Source organism: Prionailurus bengalensis, chromosome E2, assembly GCF_016509475.1.
Source record: "Prionailurus bengalensis isolate Pbe53 chromosome E2, Fcat_Pben_1.1_paternal_pri, whole genome shotgun sequence".
NCBI classification, from domain to species: domain Eukaryota; kingdom Metazoa; phylum Chordata; class Mammalia; order Carnivora; family Felidae; genus Prionailurus; species Prionailurus bengalensis.
Genome location: NC_057352.1, coordinates 35284219 through 35307010, shown reverse-complemented (window position 1 = coordinate 35307010; position 22792 = coordinate 35284219). Strand labels below are relative to the sequence as shown.

The 22792-nt window shown below is 49.3% G+C and overlaps 1 protein-coding gene and 1 long non-coding RNA gene across 2 annotated transcripts; one reads left to right on the top strand and one right to left on the bottom strand.

Moving 5' to 3' along the window:
- The first annotated feature begins 143 nt into the window (after positions 1-143).
- On the top strand, positions 144-13039 carry LOC122494268. Its single transcript, XR_006300135.1, has 4 exons — positions 144-308; positions 512-573; positions 1668-1839; positions 12952-13039. It is a non-coding gene; the product is annotated as an uncharacterized LOC122494268 (long non-coding RNA).
- On the bottom strand, positions 12211-22773 carry USB1 (U6 snRNA biogenesis phosphodiesterase 1). Its single transcript, XM_043599317.1, has 7 exons — positions 22589-22773; positions 21571-21737; positions 19300-19483; positions 16553-16606; positions 15650-15755; positions 14347-14430; positions 12211-13303 (listed from the first exon to the last, which is right to left on the bottom strand). The coding sequence occupies exons 1-7, from the start codon at positions 22690-22692 to the stop codon at positions 13199-13201; spliced, it is 804 nt and encodes a 267-aa protein (XP_043455252.1). The 5' UTR covers positions 22693-22773; the 3' UTR covers positions 12211-13198.
- Between the last annotated feature and the right edge of the window lie 19 nt (positions 22774-22792).

Sequence of the window (22792 nt, the reverse complement as noted above, 5' to 3'; positions counted from 1 at the left end):
GCAGGGAGCCGGTCGGAGCGAGTGAGCGAGCCAGGGAGCCGGCGCCCGACGTCCCCGGCGAGTTCGGCGCAGCTCCGGGCGCTCCCAGCCCTCCTCCCCGCGCGCCGCGGCCGCCGCCGCTCTTAAAGGGCCAGTGCTCTCTCTGCGCGCGGACCCGGGCGGGGGCCGGGGGCGGTACCTCAGCCCGGGGCTTCTCTGCAGCAGGTGCCGAAGGTGGAGTCGGACCAGCGGCCCTTTTACTCTTCCAGGAAGGAAGGGATCCTTGCCTGCCCGCCCCCGTCACTCCCACCCTTGCTTTTGGAGAGCAGGTTTGACACTCCCCTCCTCCCCAGCGACCCCGTAGAGAGAGAGAGAGAGAGGGAGCTAGGAGGAAGGACGACTCTTCTTTCTTCCACCTGGCGGGTGTGTGGGGCTATAAGGCTGTGGTGGTCAGGAAAGAGGGACCCAAGAGTCCTGTCTTGGGGTGGAAGTGGAGGGGGGAGATAAAAATCTAATGGTTTGTTGGCCCCAGGTCTCTTCAAATCCTCAAGATGTCTTTGGCCCTTGAGTGAGTGACTCTCCTCAAGTTACCAGGTGAGGTTGGGTACCTTGCCTGGGCAGTGTGGTCAACAGAACACAGGTTTCAGATGGAGGCAGTTGCCCTTTTCACCATTGCCATTTACCTGCTGCCTCCATGTCCTTATCTGGAATGTGGGGCAAAGGGCGGCTGAGGGTTGGTATGTTTGGGCTGTTTCCACACATTAACTGTCCAAGTAGAGGACACTGTTTTGTGCAAGTGAAATGTAACAGTGTGGTTCCTCAAGGTGATGGGCCAGTGGGCAAAACTTCTACAGCACAGAGCTGAAAGTGCTAGATTTCATTCTATTTCAGGAGCAGCTTGAGATCTGCTTGGTTGCAGAAGACCATGAGGTGCCGGGGCCTTGGAGGTCTAAAGTCCCCAGAGGCTGCGAATCCAGACCAAGGACAGTCTTAGTCCTAAAACTGGCCCCAGGGACTGAGACCTTCCCTCTCTGCCACTTCCTCACCCTGGAAATGGGAACCTTCCTTACCTGAGGGCAGGTTTCTCTAGAGTAAGCCCTAGGGTGGTCCAGCAGGCCTCACCTCCAGGAACCAGACAGATCAGATCAGATCCCAGATCAGATAGAGATCTGGCTGAGCTTACAAATGGCCTGTTCAGAGACCTTGCGGGTGAAGAAAAAGACCACTGGGAAGGAAAACAGAAGTTAAACTAGCAAAGATAGATTTTATTCAAAAAATTATTGCAATAGGAGAAGAGAGATTCCAGTATAGAACTGGACCCAGTTCCAAATACAACCAGAACAAGGGGGTAGTTTATAGCCCAGGAGCAAGTGGAATGGGAAGGGGTGGGATTGGTGGATGGGAGATGACTAAAAGGAGACGTGGAGTCTGGGGGGTTTGGCTGAAGGCAGCCAGGGTGATCAGATATTACCTGGGGAGTAGTAGGGATGGGAGTGTGATAAGATCTCAAGGGTGGAAAATTCTAGATAAACTAACTTAGCAGAATTCTTGCTAAAACTTGATTCTAGAAGGAAGTACACAGAAGGGCCTGACTGGAAAGAGGGTTCATGGGATCCTGACAAAAATTTGGTCAAGCAAAGAATCTTAGAAATTCTTCTTTCCTCATGTGGTCACCTTTATTTGTTTAGAGCCTTGCTGACAATAGATAACTCCTGTCCTGTATGACCCACAAGACATTTAATGAGAGGGATACCTTGAAGACAAATAGATGAAGATTAGAGACGGGACCAGTATGTGTACCCAACTTCACAGACCTTCAGAGATCTACCAGAAGCCCCAGTGCCTGTTGTCCTTGGCAGTGTGAGTGCAGTGACAGTGAAACATTTCTTCATTCACCTCTCGGTCCTTCCTGCTTGTGGCAAAGGTGTCAAGCAGATTGCTGGGGATGAAGGCGTAGTAGTTGTGTCTGACCACTGTGCAAGTGTCGCCTTCTGTAGCCAGGGTCACATCGAGGGCACTGAAGTTGAGAACAGCCCACTTGGGTTTCTTGTAGTTGGCTAGTCACTGATCGGGAAGCCCATGATGAGATTATCCAGGGACAAGGTGAATGGCTTCAGTGGCAATGAATAGGTGATTCTGTTGTTGAATCTAACCTCTTGAGCCAGGTGATAGATTTCTGGGGATGGTACCCCAAAAGTGGCAAACGTCTCCCCAAAAAGTCATGAGGTCCTGGATGGAACATAGGCCCAGTTCTGTAGTTGTTTTTGTGACCTCACCTTCCCTGGAACTGAGCTCACCTATGGGGGGATCTGCAATGTTATGAATACCTCTTGTTCTTACAGTAAGAGTGAGGTGACCCTGAGGGAGGGGGTGATTGTTTTAGAGGTAATTTAAGAATGCAAGGAGATTGTAGGAAATAGAGTAAGATGAAGAGATTGGTAAGATCAGGAAGGTAGCAAGGCGCCTGGGTGGCTCAATCGGTTGAGCGGTTGAGCGTCTGACTTCAGCTCAGGTCAGGATCTCATGGTTGGTGAGTTTGAGCCCCGCCTCGGGCTCTGTGCTGACAGCTTGGAGCCTGGAGCTTCTTCAGATTCTGTGTCTCCCTCTCTCTCTGCCCCTCCCCCACTCATTCTCTCTCTCTCTCTCAAAAAATAAATAAATAAACATTTTAAAAAATTAAAAAAAAAAAATCGGCAAGGTAGCAAGATCTGGCCCAGTTGGCAGGTAACACGCAATAAGCTTGGGTTCCCCAGAAAAAATCAGAATCATCGGGAATTAGACAGTGGTCATAGAAATAATTATCTGGTCACTGAGGATAACCAAAGCATGCTAATTTTGAGGATGAGGAAAAAGATGTGTCTGGAGGTGGTTTATGGTGGTTGGGCTCCCTCTGAGAAACTAGGTAAGAGGAGCATTGGGGACATTTTCTTTCATATGAGGGATCTCCAGGGAACCCTGTAGTGGCTGAGGCGGAGGTTATGTTGGACTCAGTGATGGCTAGGTAAGTGTGACAATGAATGTACATTCTCAGAAAGGGGCCCGTGATAAAACTACAATGGAAAGGACAGGACCCTTGTGAGGATAGACTGGAGCAGGTGTGGGGTTTTCTCAGAATGCCTAGTTGCAAGGTTTAAAATGGTGGCGGGGGAGGGGCACCTGGGTGGCTCAGTCAGTAAGCTTCAGACTCTTGGTTTCCTCTGGGGTGATGGGCTAAGGTCATGATGATGCCAGGCCCTGTGTCAGCCTGGGGCCTGCTTGGAATTCTCTCTCTAACCCTCTCTCTGTGCTCCTCCCCTGCTCACGCTGTCTCTCCCTCAAAATAAATACATAAACAAACTTTAAAAAAAAATTTTTTTTTTAAATTTTTTTTTTCAACGTTTATTTATTTTTGGGACAGAGAGAGACAGAGCATGAACGGGGGAGGGGCAGAGAGAGAGGGAGACACAGAATCTGAAACAGGCTCCAGGCTCTGAGCCATCAGCCCAGAGCCCGACGCGGGGCTCGAACTCACGGACCGCGAGATCGTGACCTGGCTGAAGTCGGACGCTTAACCGACTGCGCCACCCAGGCGCCCCCAAATTTTTTTTTTTTAATTGCCACACCTTTATGGTTTTTCCAGGCTTATGTTTCCGGCCGTTGAGGTAAGGGGCAAGTGCTTGGTCAAAATAAAAGCCAAACAGTCCAAACCACTGTTTGTCTACTATATCCTGTATTTTGTCCCTTTCCATGTGAGCTGTGTTGTTTAAACCACACACAATGATTCAAGAGATAAACTTGGGGCCTGTGGAGCAGACGTCTTGGTATTTCCAAAGTCCACCTGAATGGCTAAAATATCCAATTCTTCCCCATCCAATTCTTTCTGAGTCTGAAGCTGTCCTTTGGGCCATGTGGATTTCTTTTATGATTTCCTTAGGAGTCATCCTAAAATAGTTTTCTCTCTCACAAGGGAAGGTGAATAATCCTACCAGGGATCTAGGTGCTCAAAGAGGATACAAGGGTGTAGTCCCAAGGCCTGGAGACTGCTTGGATTTCTTGGGCGGTCAGGGAGGAGACTGCTGATTTAGCATACTTATCAGTCAATCTATTTCCTTAGGTCTCCTCTGAATTTTCTGTACAGTGTCCCTCAGTTTTTACCATAGTAATCTGCTGGGATAATAACAATGCCTCTAGGGGTGCCTGGGTGGCTCAGTCGGTAAGCGTCAGCCTTCAGCTCAGGTCATGATCTCATGGTTTGTGAGTTTGAGCCCTGTGTCAGGCTCTGTGCCAACAGCTCAGAGCCTGGAGCCTGCTTCAGATTCTGTGTCTCCCTCTCTCTCTGCCCCTCCCCTGCTTGCACTCTGTGTGTCTCTCTCTCTCACTTTTAAAAACAAATAAACATTAAAAAAAAAACCAACCTAAAAAACAATGCCTTTAGAAGTCCTGCTATTTGGGGTCCATTTTTGACTGGGGTATTGGCTGCTGTCAGGAGTCCCGTCTGTTTTGCATACCTGAATCATGTATTACCCCAAGGGCATAGTAGCCATAAGTATATGTTAACCTTTATTCCTTCTGCTCTTATGCAAGCCACAGTAAGAGCAATTAACTCAGCAACCTGGGCTGATCTGACATTTGGCAGGGCTCAGTATTCTAGAGGTTTATGTTGATCAGTGATTGCATATCCAGACTAGAAGGCCACATCCTCCTTCCAGAGGTAGGAGCCATCGAAATGAAGAGTAAGGTTAATGTGTGGGGGGGGGCGGGGATGGGCGGGGGGGTGGGGGGTTCTGATTAATCTCACCTAGGATGGGACCAGGGACTAGTGTTAAAGACACCATCTTGAGGCATCTCATTAGTGGGTAAGGGAAGAAAGGTGGCAGGGTTTTGATGGTGATGTTTGGTGATGTGAGAGAGAGAGAATAGTAAGATTTCATAAGAGGTAAGTCAAGATGCAGAAAAGTACTATGTGTTTTCATCAAGCAATAGGGTCTGTGCAGTAGGAGGAACATGTATGTCGAGCAGATGAGCTAATGCTAAATCAGAGGTAGGTCGGACAAACTTGATGGTTGTAGCCACGGCTCATAGGCAAGGTGGATATGTCTTAGTCACTGGGTGGAGGTCTTCCATGGCCATTATGCTTTTTGGACAACACTCCGAGAGCATGACCCTTTTGTTCATGCACAAAGAAAATGGCAGGGAGTAATTGGTAAGCCTAAAGGTGGGAAATGAAAGTAGAGAGAGAATCCTATCCAAAAGCATCTTTGGATAGGGGGCCCCAGACTTCTGGGTCTGAGGATGACTCCTTAGTCATGACATAGAAGGGTGAGGCAATCGTAGAGAAGGTAGGTATATCTGCATCCTACAATATCCCACAAGACCCAAAATACCTATCAGTTGTCGTCCTCTTTCAGGGAGAGGAAAATGTCGCATAGGGGAGCCTTGGTCTGTGAAGATAGTTTTTACCCTACAGCTGAAACACCATGACCCAGATGTCAGACACACAAAGAGCATAGCTGAAGTTTGTCTTTAGCCACTTTGTGGCCCTTTCTTGCTAATGCCTTAAGAAGGTTAACTGTCAGAACGTCGAAGGAAGTCATCTACATACTGGATTAAGGTGGAGTCTTCTGGGAATTTTATTCCCTCAAACTGCCATGTGGGGTGTGTGAGAAGTACTAGGAGCCTCCACAAAGCCTTGGGGCACAACCGTCCAGGTACATTGGTGGTTATTTCCCGGGTGAAGGCACACAAGTATCGGATTCCTTACGAAGGGGAATTCTAAACAAGGCGGAACACAAATTGAAGACTGAAATATTAGGGGTTGGAAGGAATAGCAGACAGGATAGTGTTAGGATTAGGAACCAAGACAAATCTGGGTTTAACTGTTTTATTGACAGATCTTGGATCTTGGGCTGATAGTTTTGCCTATTTGGTTTGTTTGGTTTTTTTTAATGGCCCAAATGGGAGTATTACATGGATTAGAAGTGGGGATTAGAAGTTTTTTTTTTTTTTGTCTAATAAACCTTGGATTATTGGGTGGGGACCCTCATGTCCTTCTAGCTTTAAGTGATATTGAGGAATCCTGGGGAGGGGCATGGAAAGATCTATTTCTACTTTAAGGGGTTCTGTATCTATATGCATCCCTATTAGTGGAGTTTTGTGGGGTTTTTTGGTTTTTGTTTTCGTTTTTTTTCCATAAAGAAGAAGGAATCCTGTCTAATAGTTGATTTAAATAGTCAGTGACATAGGTATTAGTTGAAGGGGGCAAAGGACCCCAGGGAAGTCAGACACAGCTATTAGGGGACATAGACGTGAAGGGGAGGAGTCAGGGAGCTGTAGGAGGAGTCCTTCCAGCGCAGGATAAACTTTTATATCCCACCTCATGAGAAGATTCCTTCCTAACAGCCTTCGCGGCCGCAGAACTGAGAAGAAAGTAATGCTGAGCTTTAAGAGGTCCCATGGAAATATTAAGGGGTTGAGACAGAGACGGTTTATGAGGTAAATTATCAAAACTCACCATTGGTAAAGTTTGGTGACTCCGAGGAAGGGGGGCAGGGGACAATGTGGTGCTAAGGGTAGAATGTGTTGCCATGGGGGGGGGTCAATGAGAAGTGTGGTGAGTGCCCTTTAACGTGGAGGGTTATTTCTCCTTGTGAGTTTGGTGGCAGTTGAGGGCACTGGAGGAGAGTCCAGCGTTTTCTGGTGAGGAAGGGACTTGGGCTTTTTCCCTCCTCTTGAAGCCTGGCACTCCCAGACCCAACATCCTTTTTTCTTACAATTTCAGCAAGCGTTTTGATCAAAGGGAGATCCTGATTTCAGAATTTGCTGTAGATTTAAAATTTCAGGTCCTCCTGGCTGTTTTAACTGTAATACCATAAGCTTGCTTTCTGGATTTCCCAGTGTTTTTGAACTAGTATGTTCTTAATGCTGGGCTAATGTCTGGCACTTACACACGTCTGCCTTTTACCAGTTAATATTATTTTTCTGGAATGTGTCATGGAGCTCTAGTCTGAGACCATTTCCAAAGCTTGTGGCCAGAACTGAGGCTGTTTGGAAAGGCGGGTCCAGCCCCGAGTGCTCTTTCCATGTTGTCTCTGATTGATGGTGATCATTAGGCACATTTAGTTTCTTTGTTTATAACTTTGAATACATGACCAATCAGTTTTGGCGAGAGAGACCTGAGGGGTGGCTTCTAGTAATTTTTCTTTCCTCATTTTCTAGTGGGATTAGGGGTAGTCTGAGACCCTTGATGGCCTTCAGGTAGGGTGTTCCTTTGGCCTTTCCAAACCGAGGGGTGGCATCCGCCAGGCCAAAAGATAGGTGGATAAGTTGATGTAAACCAGGGAATCTGGAGAGCATGCTCCCAGAACAATCCTAAAGTATTCAACACATCTTTTCCTTTTCTTTTGGGAATTAAGAGAGTCCTTGACGATGACAGATGACATGTTAATTCTGAGATAAAGGTTTAAATTGGTTGCACCCTGCCTTCCTCCGTAAGAGATGGGGGTGCACCTTACAGTTACAGGGCATTGAAGGACTGGGGTGGTCTTGGTGAAGAACATTTTGGGAGAGCATGATGGATATGAAGGAGAACTAGGAGGGGAAAATGGCGGTGCTGTGAGGAGTTCTAGGGGGTTTACCGAATCAGAACAAATTTTCTGAAGATATTGTTTAAGAAGTTCTATAGTTTGAATGAGGTTTGAATCACTTAGTTGCTATTCAGCTTCATACAAGTGAACAAAGCAGACCATTGTGCATCAGAGACTTTTGTTCCTTTTTGCCCTAGGGCTCCCCTTAGGTGGACTAATTTGGTCCTGTCCCAAGAGCCCCCCAGAGGGCCCATTGTAGCTCAAGAGAGTTTTTAGTAAAGTTTTGCTAATGAGAAAGAAAGTGGACAGTATTCCGCTGTACAAGCATATAGTCAGCAGGAGTTTGAGGAGAGGTTTCAGTTGGTTGAAAAGCTCCCATATTCTTCTTCTTCTTCTTTTTTTTTTTTAAACATTTATTCATTTTTTTGAGAGACAGAGAGAGAGAAAGAGAGAGAGTGAGCAGGCATTTGGGGGCAGAGAGAGAGACACACACACACAGAATCCGAAGCAGGCTCCAGGCTCTGAGCTGTCAGCACAGAGCCTGATGTGGGGCTTGAACTCACAAACCGTGAGATCATGGCCTGAGCCAAAGTCGACTGCTCAGCTGAGTCACCCAGGTGCCCCTTCTTCTTCTTCTTCTTTTTTTTTTAATGTTTGTTTATTTTTAGAGAGGGAGAGAAAGCATGAGTGAGGGAGGGGTAGAGAGAGAAGCAGAGACAGAGTCCCAAGCAGACTCTGTGCTGTCAGTGCAGAGGCCAACGCAGGGCTTGATCCCACAAACTGTGAGATCATGACCTGAGCCAAAACCGAGTTGGACGCTTAACTGACTGGGCCACCCAGCTGCCCCAAAAGCTCCTATGTTCTTGATTAATGAACTTTATACTTATGAACAGAAATCCCTGGGATTCTAACCCAGCCTCTGTTCCTTACAGAATCTAGCCTTTTATAATCAGAAAAGCCTAGGACTAACCCAGCCTCTGTTTACCCAGGACTCTAACCCAGCTTCTTACAAACAGCTGCTTGGTTGGGACTCTGACCCAGCTTCTAGAGTTTATTCAGAATCCTGAGAATCAAAATCTGTCCTCCCCCTTCAGGGGACGTTTATCTGGAGTGGTGGATTCTAGAGTAGGATTCATCATCGAATACCCAAACCAGCAAACAGACTGGAGACAAAAGGTCTCTGTGTGTACCACGAAGCCTAGTTGTCATGTCTAAGAGTCCAGTGGTAGTTCAGATTTGGGTCATAGCGCCAAAAACCATTAAAGAGAAACAGAATTGGATAGAAGTTAAAGCAGTGAAGATAGATTTTACTGAAAAACAAACAGACAAACAAAACCAACAAAACAAACTATTGCAATAGGGGAAGAGACTTCAGTATAGACCTGGGCTCAATTCCCAATACAACCAGAACAAGGCAGAATTTATAACCAAAGAGCAAGTGGGGAGGGGGGCATTGGTGGATGGAAAATTACTAAAAGGAGACATTAAGTCTGGGGTGGGTTCTGGCTGAGGCAGGCCAGGCCAAGATCAGATATCACTTGGGGGGGGGGGGTGGGTAGTGGGGATGGGGAGTTTGATCAGATTATCAAGGGTGGGGATTTCTCACTAAACTGATTTTGCAGGTTTCTTGCTAAAACTAGATTCTAGCAGGAAGTACACATACAGGCCTTAGTTCTTCAGGGAAAAGGCTGGGACAATTGTGTCCATTTCTACTCCCTTTTCTATGAGATCCCTCCTTTGAGAAATGGATTTCTAAATGGTTTTAAAAGTTGAAGTATAGTTAATGACACAATGTTATATTAGCTTCAGGTGTAGTGATTCAGCGGGTCTATACATGTACTATGCTCTAAATTTCTAAAGTTTTTACTCTGAAATGTATAGTGGTCGTCAGAAATGGACAACAGGCTTATTCTTGGTTTAACTGAATGCATTGCAATCTTTCACTGTATTTATTGCCAATCAACCAATTAAAAAAGAAGGGTTAGAGGGGCACCTGGCTGGCTCAGTAGATAGAGCATGCAACTCACATTGTAAGTTCAAGCCTCATGTTGGGTGTAGAGATTACTTAAAAAAAAAAAAAAATCTTTAAAAAAATAAAAGAGTTTGAGTTTAGGAAGTTCTTAGTAAAGAGAGGGGCCCAAGAACCATCTTAGAAGCCAGACAGCTTGGTCATTGTTTTTTCTCTGTTGGAGGTTCCTCTCCTGGGGTAAATCCTACTTAAGGAGGAGGCATCCCTTGTGACTAGACCTTGAAGCTCCTGATATTTGGATTCTGGCCCCTACAGGCACCTCTGGGCTTCCAGGTGGGTTTGTCCTTCTATCCATGACATGGGTCTGTGGTTCCATCAGATCTGGCCAGCACCCAAGACCTGAGGGGACTGGCAGGACAGACCCATGTGGGCCCTAGCCTTCAGTCACCCAGCTTTTTTTTTTTTTTTAATGTTTATTTTTGAGAGAGAGAGAGACAGAGTGTGAGCAGATGAGGGGCAGAGAGAGACACACATACATAATCCAAAGCAGACTCCAGGCTCTGAACTGTCAGCACAGAGCCTGATGCAGAGCTCGAACTCACCAACTAACAAGATCATGATCTGAGCTGAAGTTGGATGCTTAACCAACAGAGCCACCCAGGCACCCCCAGTCACCCAGCTTTAAACATTACCCACGTTTTGCTAATATCATTTCATCTAGAACCTCCCCCTACTCCTTTTGTTTTCTTGGAAACTTTTGAATTAAAGCACAGACATGTGGTTTCATAGCACAGTTTCACTCTGAGACCCTGAGGTGCTGTGAGGGTCTCAAACAGCTGGGGATTAGAAGCCAGGCCTGAGGGCTGCCCAAGCACTAATTTACCAGGCAATCTTCAGCGAGCTGTTTCCCCTCTTTGGGTTTGCCTCCTCGTTTGTACAAGGAAGGTTCTGGCTCAGGTAGTGGCTGTGGTCCCTCAAAAAGGCAAGGTGCTGTGGGTTGGAACAAGGCCCAGGCCCCCCCACCCCCAACCCCACCCACCGTGGGCCCTTCAGGCTCCTGGTACCAAGACAAGGAATAAACAAACAAGCCGAGGTAATTTCCCTCTTCCTTGGAAACAAAGCTGGGGTGGTCTGGAGAGGCGTGTGGAGAGAGCCAAGAGTGCCAGGTGGAAATGGGCCAAGGAGGCCTCGATGATCACTTCCCTGCCCTGCAGGGAACATCTGAGGACACCGAGGCCAGATGTGTTGATTTTGCACTCTCTCTGGTGTGATAAAAGCCCCATCAAGAGCAATCTCTCTATTCCGAGCCAGCCTGGGGAGGGGTGGCCCCCGGCCTGTGCCGGTCTCGTCTTCTGTCTTCGAAGCACATCTCCTCTTATGGAAGAGCCCCAGCTGCTTCTGCACTGTCAGCGGAGCGCTGGTGAGCGGGCGGCTCCAGCAGGCACACTCAGTGTCTGGGCTCCCGCCAAGCCCCTGACGCCCAGCCTTCTGCCCAGCCTCCTGCCCGGCCTGCCGACCCTCCCCCCCTCAGTGAGTCTCCTACTTCCTTCCTCTGCCACCACCTGCCATTCCCCACTGAAGAGCCCTTTATTGATCTTGGCCCATTTCTCAAAGTTGCCCTACTGTAATTCCATCCGGGCCACATCCTCCCATGGGACCAGCCCAGCCAGTCCTCTTGGGTTTGTTAATGGTGGTGGGGCTCTCCTGGGGAGAGCCAGTGCCCAAGATGGGGGAAAATCAGGTGGTCTGTGCCCACAGAGCCTGCCTTGAAAGAGGCTGGCTTCCACGTTGAAATCGGAACGTGCAGGAAACCGGGTGACTCTGCTTGCACTTCCCAGTCTGACAAGTGTGAAGTCGGGAGTGGGGATCCTGCTCTGCACACCCTGCTTGCCCCCTCACCCTAAGCATCCAGACACAGAGCCGGTAGCGGTAAGTGCTGGCTGCACAGCAAATTCGCTGTGTTCCTTGCATGCCAGGAAGATGCCTGGCTGCTTCTGTCTCTCCAGTGTGACCTCAAAATCCAGCACTGACTGAGCAGTCGGAGTTGAATCAGCAGATCAGTGCAGTGGGGTTGGGGAATCACAGGATGGGATTTCCTGCGTGTCTGGGCACTGAGGGGGAACTTGCCTTGGAAAGTCCGGAGGTGCAGGAGGCAGAGCGGGAGCCAGAGTGACAGGTCCCCTTGCCTCAGGCCTGGGGTGGTGGTGGCGGGGGGGGGGGGGGGGGGGGGGGCAGTGGGTTGTATGCACAGGGAGAGCAGTCCTGACCAGGAGCCCCAGGGCAGAATCGAGGTCAGGGTGGACCAGCGGTAAGACATTTAAACTGTTTCTCTGTCCAAGTGGAAGAGTCATTCCTCCCCATCTTACTTTTCCGGGTTGTCACTGGGAGAACAGATGACATGACCCTAGAAAGGGCTGCATTAACAGCGGTGTCAGGTCTCAATGTCACTGACGAGGGGTGGCAGCCCCCACCACAGGCCAAGCCCTGGGCCGGATGTGGTTTGTGCTACTTGTAGGCCCAGCAGGCCGGGTGACCCCACTGTCGTTTGACTGAGGCTCTGTCAATGCCTCTCACAACCACCTTAGCAGTCATAACGGATTTCCAAGAGTCCCTCCACACCATGAAGCAGGCTGGGGAAGGTGGGGGCAGAGGAAAGTCCTCTTTTCACCTAGTTGAACAGAAGCAGTCCCAGACAAAAGCCAAAATTAAAATTGCAATTTTCATTTGTTGAACATAATTTAAGACTACCACATAAAAATATCTCTTTACCCATCACCAAAGATCCAGGTGACAACCAGGGAGGACTGGCCTTTTGCTCTGGTGAAGGCTTGATGAAAAATAAAGGCCCTGGGTGCCCCCTGACCCCACCTCCACGGCCCCCTCGGAACGCCTGCAGCCCACAGCAGGCAGCTGAAGGCAGCGGAAAGAGAACTTTGGGGGAAGGCGCCTCTCTGCCTCTTTGGGAAAGCTGATGAGAAGCCAGAGGTCACAGAGCGTTGGAGGCCTGGCTTAGAGCCACCAGCCAGGCCAAAATGAAACATCTGCTCACGTCTCCCCAGGCACCTGGCTGGGGGCGAGTGGGAGGCAGGAATGGAGAAAACCGATGTAGAACCACAAATTAGCACTCTGTACCTTGGCCCTGAAATGCCCTCTGCTGGCACAGGAGGGGTGAGACTAAAAATAAATAAATAAATAAAAGTGACACGCCTCGAGGAGGGAGGGTGACAGACCCATTCAAGCACCTGTGTCTAGCTTGAGTGGGGAAGAGCCAGGATATGATGGTTTTAAAAGCCCTGGTGGCGGCCAAGGGCATCAAAATCCAAACAGCTGAAGGGGGAAGGGTGTGGGAGAGGGGCCATTTGTTGGAGGGGCTGCAGTGGGGATTCCGGCTGAGTCTGGGCGGGCTCATCGGGTCACCCTGCTTTCTTTTGTGCGGGGCAGGTCCACAGACCTAGAACTAGGAGGCCCAGGCTGCCCTCTACTGGTGGTTCCTGACAATGACCACACGTACCAGCGCTGGACCTGCGACCCAGAAGGGCCAGGAGAGAACCAGCCCCCAGGGACCTGGGCACCCAGAGACCGCAGCCAGGCCCCCCAGTGGGAGGCTGGGAGCGTCCCCATGGACTGGAGCAGGCTCTTCCATCTCCACCCAGCCTGCAGAGGGGCCTGGGACGAGGGCCTCTGGTGCTCACTTCAAAGGCATCGAGAAGAACTTGTGCCCAGACTTGCAGCGGACCTGCTCGGCGTACACACGCAGCACCATCTCGGAGTCTTCAAACTCGTCCACAATTGTCTTCCACCGGGAGCCGAGAAAAGACAGTTACGTTAAAGGGAACCGGGGACCCAGAGGGCACTGGAAGCCAGACCAGCCTACTCAAATCCTTCAGAGGTTGGGCCTGGTGGAGGGAGACTGAGGGCCGTGCAGGCTCTAGGCTCTGCGCTTCGGTAATCTCGTGAGGTCAGTCCTATCGCCCCAACTTGGCACAGGAGGAAAAGGGTGCTCAGAGCCCCGGATTATGAACCCAGTAGAACTGGAATTGGGGTCGGATCTGCTGGAGCCTGAAACCAGGGCTGTTTGCCCCCACAGCATGATTAGGCCAAGGGCAGAGGTGGCTGCTTGACGATGGCCCAGGGGCTGTATCCCTCCTGCACATGCTTTGTTTGGCTTGCGACATGTTTTTTTTAAAAAAATACACATTAGTTCCACATAAAAATCTGGACTTCTGGCCTCCCTTGAAAAACAAGTGCTAGCAACACTATGTCCGCATTCCCACACGACAGCCCTTCCCCGATCTCTCCTCTGCCGGAGGTGGTGTATCAGCAACTCTGAAGGCACCGATGGCAAAGTGAGATACATCACCTACTTATCAAAATACGAAAGCTCCCCGGGTGGACGTTCCCTACGCCTGGCACGTTTCACTCATTTCCAACACGAGCCAGGCCCCTGTGGGCACCCAAGCCCTTGGCCTCTGGGTGAGGGGCAAGGACTTCGGGAGAGGCTTCTGGCATTCTCTCAGACCAGTGTTCTAGGGTCGTGCTTCTCAAATTTTAACGTGCACGCAAATGCCTAGACATCTTGTTCAAAGGCAATTCTGATTTCTTAGGTCTGGGTTGGGGCCAGAGAGTCTGGATTGCTAACCGGCTCCCAGGTGCTGCAGCCACGGGACTGCCCTTCAAGCAGCAAGGAAAGGTGAGGAGGCCCCCTCCCCAGTCAGCTATTTCTAGGGATTCTGGTTGGCATGCCTAACCCTCAGGGCCCGTCAGCTCCCCTGCCACTCCCGGCATGCATCCCGTCACCCTCTCAGCACCCTCTGTGCTCCCGTAGCGGTAATTCACCTGCAGCTCCCGCAGGCACTGCCCTTCCAGCTGGAGACGCGCGTCACCCACACACCAGGCCAGACTGATGTGGAAGGAGGGGTCCTGTGGAGGAATAGCAGGGAGTAGGCGGTCACCCGGATGCCTTGGCAGGTCCGGACGTGACCGTAGGTCTGTCACAGTGTTGTCACAGGATCCCTGCTAGATCCCTGGCCTGCTTCATGAGAGACCAGACCCTCAGTGTTGATCCCAAGCACCCTCTGCTGATAGAGAAAACAGCCCGGGGCTGGCGCTTGCTATGGGCTGAATTGTGTCCCTCCCCCCCACCCCCATCCCCAAGTCATATGTTGAAGCCTTAACCCCCAATGTAATGGCATTTGGAGGTGGGGCCTTTGGGAGATAATTAGGTTTAGAGGAGGGTATCAAAATGAGGTGCTCATGATGGGGTTCATGCCTGTGTGAGAGCAGAAAGCTGGCTTCCTCTCTTTCCTTTGTATGAGGACAAAGGGAGCAGACAGCTGTCTGCAAGTTGGGAAGAGAGTCCACACCAGAAATGGACCATGATGGCACCTTGATCGTGGACTTCTAGGCTCCAGAATTGTGAGAAAATAAATTTCTGTTGTTTAAACCATTCCATTTACAGTGTTTTGTTATGGTGACCTCAGCTGACTAAGACAGTCCTGTTCTGAGAGGCTTTCCTTTACACAGAGTCATTAGATCTGGGACATGGAAGAGAACGCAGGCTCCAGCTCTTTTTTCTGTCTAAAGATTTCAATAGGTGACATACTTTCTAAGATGAAATGACAAAAACTAAAATGTCTAAAGTTATAACTAATAATCTCCACTGACACTCATGCTCCTATACGTCAGGATGGTTTTAAAAGACTGTATCAAACCCTTCAAAAACCTGATACTCCATTTGGAGTTCAAGTACCCCTGGAGGGCACAGGGCGAGGGGCAGGAAGGCCTGTGAAGCTACAACTCTTCCTGGTGTGTCAGTTTTACTAAAAAAAATTTGGGAGAATTACTACTTCTTAAAAAATAGATAAACACGGATCCATATGGAGTACAATGGGTAAGTCTTGTGCATATCTGAGATATAACAAAGATTTGTAAGAAATGTTGGACTTTCCATGGGCTGCACCTGATTACACCTCAGACCCCTCAACCCCCCCAGAGGTGTGTCCCCTGAAGACTGGCATTCGGGACGCTTCACATGGGCCAGTTCTGGAGGGCTTGCTTCAGTTTGCCTCCAACAAGGGCTTCTTTAAGGATGGTTTTATTCCAGTTCTAGGTGGGCTGGTGGAGAAGAAAAGGCTGTTACCTGGTAGAAAGTAGTGAGGTCAAATTCCTCCATGACTCTGTCTACCTCTGAAACCAGGTCCAGGAACTGGGCATGCCCTGAGGTGACCTCGAGCCCAACAAACGTCCTGGGGAAGGCAGAAGTGGAGACAACACGGGCATGAGATGCAGCCTCTGAGAACATAAACCATCCCCGCTGGGGCAGAGGACGTGAGAGAAAGCAGTTAGGTCGGGGCCACAGGTTCTTGCCCCATCTCCTGGCTGGCTCTTTCCTCTGTCTGTAACCCTCCCCCAGGGTCTCACAACCCTTCAGGACCGGCTTCATCTCCCCCTGCCATGTCTACAACCCCCAAGCTTCTGTGGCCCTGCTCTCCGCCATCGCATCACTCCTGAGTCTGGACCCTTGGCTCTTGGGTGCCAGCTACCCTCCCCTCAGCTCTCAACATGCTCTCATCTTTAAAAACCCTCCTGTGAGCCTATATCTTCAGCCACCCCCCTCCTGGCCTCAGTAAAACTTATTAGTTGACTTGCCTACTGTCACTATCTCTAATCCATTACCTCCCAGCTTCAACCCACTCCACCACTTACGGAACACGGTTGGCTCATTCAAGCTTCATGACTGCCCACTGATGGATGTATCAAGGACAGGCGTGTGACAGTGTGGAAATGAGAGGTCACGGAGGTGAAGGTATGAGCTAAACGTTCAACTGGAGATAGAGCTGGGCAGGGGCCCAGGTTTTCTTCCAGTGGCAGGCTTTTGTTCACTTTACCAAGATGTTTTTCTCTACCTCTGTCCCTCCCCTCACGTTCCTCTAGTTATTTTTCTTAATGAAAGGTTCAGATTTGGGAACAGATGCTTTTATAGTCATAGAGTTGGTTAAAGCATAAACAAAGAAAAAATTGGGGCAGACAAGGCCAGACCCACCTTGTTTTCTCTTGGTTGGTATAGATCTTTACCCGGTTGGCAATAAAGAAGAATCTGGAATTTAGAAGAGGAAAGACCACATTTCAGAAAGAATAATTTTAAAAAATCAGAAAAAATTTATATTTAAAAAAGAGGATTTTGAAAATACAGTTAATTCATCTCACACTTCATTTTGTTACCCTATTATACAGATGATATAACTGAACACTAAAATATTAGAGCAAGATAAGACCTTACATGATCACCCAGTTAAAGTTAACACATAGCTTCACTCAGATGCTAGCAAAAATTTTATCTTATTTATTTTTAAAAGATTTTAATTTTTTTTTTTAATTTGAGAGAGAGAGAGCATGCATGCAAGTAGGGGAGAGGGGCAGGGAGAGAGAGAGAGAGAGAGAGAGAGAGAGAGAGGGACAGAATCCCAAGCAGGTTCCACTCTCAGCATGGACCCCAACTCGGGGCTTGGTCCCACCACTCTGGGATCATGACCTGAGCTGAAATCCAGAGTTGGATGCTCAACTGACTGTGCCACACGGGCACCCTTAAGATTTTATTTTTAAGTAATCTCTACATCCAATGTGGGGCTCGAACTCACAACCCTGAGATCAAGAGTCAACTGAGCCAGTGAGGCACCCCAATATATCTTTTTGAAATTATCAAATATATTTTATTTATTTATTATTATTAAAAAATTTTTAATGTTTATTTATTTTTATTTTTGAGAGAGAGGGAGAGAGAGAGAAATACACAGGATCTGGAGTGGGCTCTGCGATGACAGCAGAGAGCCTAATGTGCAGCTTGAACGCACTACCCATGAGATCATGACCTGAGCCGAAGTCTGACGCTTAACAGACTGAGCCACCCAGGTGCTCCTTTTTTATTTCTTTAAAGTAATCTCTACACTCAACATGAGGCTTGAACTCACACGAAGTAGGAAATGCCATGCACCAGCAGGTGAGCATCAGGGGGAGCCAACTCAGTGATCTAGGCGCTATTATCTGGTCCCAAAATAAGCAAGAGGATAACGTACATCTGTGCCCCCTCAGGGACCATTATCTCTTGTAATGGCCCTTGGGCCAAGTTTCCAGAGGTCCCAGAAAGGGAGTTGTCCAGTCAAAGAACCACCGCATGCAGGGAAGCCCAGGGCCACGGCTTCTTGCCAGAAGTTTCGTTCACTCACAGTCTTCACAGCCCAGATGCAGGGTGCCAACAGGTCATTTTTACCACGAGTAACATGGCCCCAAACACAGCTGACATTCCACCTTTATCCAGAGAACAGAGCTGGAAGCAGGGGAACGGAAGCATTCTCACGGAGAAGGGGAAAGGGTTTTGTTAACTGTACTCACAAATGGAGAGCATGTTAGCCAAGTCAGACCAATCAAAGTCATTCCCGTGACTTTTGCTGAAGCCATTAGAAAAAAGGGCTGTCTCCCCAGGCTGGTAGACCAGCAGCCCCAAGTTGCCGGTAGCCTTCTTTGCCTTTGTGAGAATGAAGCCCAACGTGGAGAGGGCCTGAGCTAAGAGATGGTGACAGTCAGGTGCCATCTGACATCTGCTGGTCACCCCAATCCACGCATACATGAAGCCAGCACTATTTTCAGCTTTTTAGTTATAACAGCCTATAAATTCCCCCTCCCCCTCCAGTTTAAGCCACTTTGGGTTGGATTTCTGGTACCTGTGACCAAGAGAGTAGTGACTAATATACATATTGCTCAATAAATTTGGTGGTGACAATAAAAAAGGTCAGGGGAGGGAGTCGAATGAGGCAGAGAGAGGAGTTTTAGTTCTGATTCTCAGGCTGACCTCCTCCCTTCCTCTTCTGGCCCTCAGAAAGGGCTGAACCAAATGGGCAGTTCCCTACCTGGGCAGAGTGCATCTATGGAATCCCTGGGCCTAAGGCCTCCTGCACTGTGGGAGTGAGGCTTGCGCTAGATTTCTGTGCTTCTCTCGCCCATCTACACAACGAGGCTTTTGGTTAACACTTCATTTAAGAAAGGCTCTGCAAATAAAACCACCACTTGGATGGCTTCTTAGGCTCCTTCCAGAACCAACATTTAGAGGATCCCTCTCTCCTCCTGTTCATTGGCTCAGCAAACATCCACTTGATGCCTACAGTCAGCAGAGCACCTGGAGGAGAGATGCAGGAGATTCAGAGGGAAATCGCATTCCTGGGCCTGCGGGCGCTTGGCTCCATAGAGGGAAATGGACATGGCAATGACTGGGTATGAATGAAATAAGCACAAGGGTATGCGCCGCCACAGCATGGGATGATCCCTGGGACTGAGGAACTCTGGGGGAGACGCCAAATCGCGGAGCCCCAGTGAAGGAGCAGGGCTTTGAGCTGCCCAAGGGTAGGAGGAAAGGCTCTCTGGTAACAAGAGGAGAGAGATATGAAAAGGTGAGGAAGAAAACGTCTTAGGCTGGCAGACAAAACCGGAGGCAGGGTTCAGTTCTGATCCTTCGCCAAGTGCCATGCTGCTCACAGGTCCCCTTGGAGGCAGCCACTACCGCTCCTGTGACCTGCCCACAGGTAAGGACTTGAGTTTTCCAGAACTTAGGTCACATGCCCAAGGTTGCTCACGATGAGGCATATGGCAGGCGGCTCCAGGAGATGTGCAGCGTTCTAACCTTTACGTCTGGCCTGCCGGCTGGGGTAGTACCCCCCACACCTGGCCCCCACAGGAGCTGAGGACAGGAAGAGGAGCGTGGAGAGGAGGTGAGAGGCAGATGAAACACTGGGCACTCACCCCTGGAAGGAGGCCATGCGGTCTTTCAGAGCCTGCACGAAGGGGAGGATCCAGTGATGCCGCAGAACCACGCTCTGGGACAGGCTGAGGTGGAACGCCTCCATCCGAACCAGCCGGGGGACGTAAGTCTGTGCGCGGGGCAGCAACATGTCGAGCAGGTCCAGGAACTCCTCCTTGGCTTCATCTGGAGGGAAGAGCGGATAGGGTGGGCCATTCTCTTAGCCAGGGTGGTGTGACTGAATGAAGAATCCCAGAAGGCAGAGGAAGGCCTTTGTTACTCTGCGTTTTAGGAGGAAATGACTTTGAGAGCAGCTTAGCTGTATGTATTTTAATAAAACTTTAATATAATTTAATGGTTAAGGAAGTAATACACATATGCCCACTGTAAAGAATTTAAGTGAAAAAGGAAATATGCAGGGGTGTCTGGGTGGCTCAGTCGGTTAAGTGGTAGACTTAATTTTGGCTCAGGTCACGATCTCACAGTTTGTGAGTTCGAGCCCCGCATTGGGCTCTGTGCTGACAGCTCAGAACCTGGAGCCTGCTTCGGATTCTGTGTCTCCCTCTCTTTTTGTCCCTCCCCCACTCATGCTCTCTCTCTCTCTCAAAAATACACAAATATTAAAAATAACTAAATTACAAATATGTATGTTACAAAATTGTGTGTTGTAAAATGTACACTCTCAAGAACAGAAATTTTATTTTATTTATATAAAGCATTTTTCTTTCTTTTTTAGTAATCTCAATGAGGGGCTTGAACTCACAACCCCAAGATTGAGCTGCGTGCTCTTCTGACAGAGCCAGCCAGGTGCCCCAAGGACAGAAATTTTAAGAGATGAGAAAAAAAGGAATATGTAAAGAGGTTCTAATATTTTTCTTCCAAATGGATCATCTTGACCTCTCCCCCAAGGGGAATATACCCCACTTTCAAGATCACTACCCTAGGTATCCAGACTGCCAAACCTGGATGCCTATCTCCCCAGGCTTTAATTTTATTTTAAATGCTTATTTTTGAGAGAGAGAGAGAGAGAGAGAGAGAGAGAGAGAGAGAGAGAGAATGAGCAGGGAGAGAGGGAGAGAGAGAATCCCAAGAAGGCTCTGCACTGTCAACACAGAGCCCAACGCAGGGCTCGAACTCATGAACTGTGAGATCATAACCTGAGCCGAAGTTGATGCCTAACCGACTGAGCCACCCAGGGGCCCCTCCCCAGCCTTTTCTCAGTGTATGTACTAATGTATGTATTTTATTTGTTGAAAAGATGACAGTGTACCATTCAAACTGTTCTTCCACTGGCTTTCTTCATATAACATGATATGCTGGATGGCCTTCCTCTCAGCGCAGAGGGCAAGCTCATGATTACAGCCCCATAGTTAATCCATAATCACAAACAGCACTTTTTATCAGGCCTCCTATTAGATGTTTAGAATCTCCTGATAAACACTTGGAATGCTCCTAATTTTTCACAAAGACAAACATCACTACAATGACCACCATTGTATGTTCACTTTTTTTTTTTTAATCAAATGTATGACTAGAGCTGCATGGTTAACAGTCTGCTCACACCCAGTGCGTTACTTGATTTGTCCAAATGGCCTGCTGAGTAGGCAGTATAGGAATCGTTCTCATTCTGTGGATGGGGAAATGGAGGTTCTAAGAGTTGACCTGATCTAATGCAAAATACTAAGAGCCATCACTTACTCTGTGTATGGTGCTAAGAGCCTGACATAAACGATCTGACTCAATCTTCACAAAAGTCCTAGGAGATACGTGTTCCCCATTTTAGAGATGAGGAAACTGAGGTTCTAAGAAGTCCAATAGCTTACTAAAGGGTACCCAGAGCAGTGGGTAGTAAAGGAAGGTCTGACTCCAAAGCCTGGGCATTTTTTGCCTGTCATTCACTCATGAGGGCTGGGAGGAGAGGGGGACGTGACCCCAGAACATCTAGGGCCCTCTTAGAAATAAACTGCCAGCTGCAGCCACACTCTGGGATGGCCTTCACACTCTGTCCTAGACCCTCCCTTGGTCACCTCCTCATGAGTGAGAAAACATACCCAGGGTTAATAAAAGATATTTCAGGCAATGAATTTGAAACTGAAACCAAGTTTACAGAAAAATTCCCCAATTCTTGAAACTTGTTCTCTCTCTGCTAAGTCCATCTCTCTCCTACCATCAATGTCAGAGGTTTCTGGTTTCTTCCTTCTGGTTGGGGCCAGCTTCCTCCCATCAAGAGGCACCTATCAGTCTCAGCCACTCGTCTTTTACACGCTACTCACACGGCACATAGACGTGGGTGGCCCAGTTGCCCCGCTCGTGGGGGAACGTGCGCACCCGGCCCCCATGTTTTGCACTGTCATCTTCAGGCCCCTCTTCGGTGCCCAGGAACATGTGCAGCACACTGTCAGGTACTGGCAACCTCTGGCTGGGAAGGGGGCTCTGGGCACTGCAAGAGAAAAAAGGAAAACGAGCACATTTATCCTCCTAGAATTCTCTACCGCTGTACATATAAAAGTTGTAACCCCTTATACGGGATGACTGTGTGCACCTACTTCCCACCAGGTGCTGTAAGCAGCTTCCAGATAACCACAGAGCTCTTTCCCCAGGGCTGTCTCACGGGTCGCTCACCAACCCCAGGAGGCGGACTTTAGCTGGGAGCATGGTTTCCATGGGAGACAAGTGGGCAGGCAGCAGTGTGTGGTTCAGAGGTCACATTCCCTAACTGGACAAGACTGAACTGCAGTAGCACTTCTTAGCTTTGGGGTCTTGAACAGGTCATGTGCACTGTGTGGGCCTCAGTTTCCTCATCGGTGAAGTGTACCTGATAAAGCTATTGTGACATCAACCCAGATACTGCTTGAAAGGCGCTTTTCAAAGCACCAGGCATGGCACTTGAGAACTGAACCTCCACGAAATAAAGGCTTCGACGGTTTTGTTCACTGCCGAATGTCCCAGTCCCGAGCCTGGCCCCGAGCGGGTGCTCAATGAGTATTTACTGGATGAAAGAAAACACTCTCCGAATGAGGAAACAGACCCAGGGGTGGTGTTGTGGTGCACCCCAGAGGCGGTGGCTGGACCCGAGCGCATGTTACCTGCCTCCTAATCTTGGCCTAGCCAGGAGGGGGCACTCTGGGGCTTTGTCCAGGGCTGTCCACTGGATCCTCCTTTCCCGCTGCTTCTCTTGTCCTATCCTGGAGAGCCGCCCCGCACCATCGCCCCTTCCCCCCAGACGCTCGGGTCCCGTCGGGGTGTCGCGCTAACCAGCACCCTCCCTCAAAAGACTTCTTCGCTCCTTACCGAGGGCAGCTTCCAGCCCCCGGCCGCGCCTGGGCCCCGGCCTTGGCCTCATCCTCATCCTCCGAGCTGCTGCTGCTGTAGCCCACCAGGGGCGCCGCACTCATTGGGCCTCCTCCAAGACCAGAGGCCGACTCAGCGATCACTCGCACCCGGAATTCCGCTGCGCCGGAAGTGCCCTCCAGGGGCGGGGGCCGGGTTAGCACC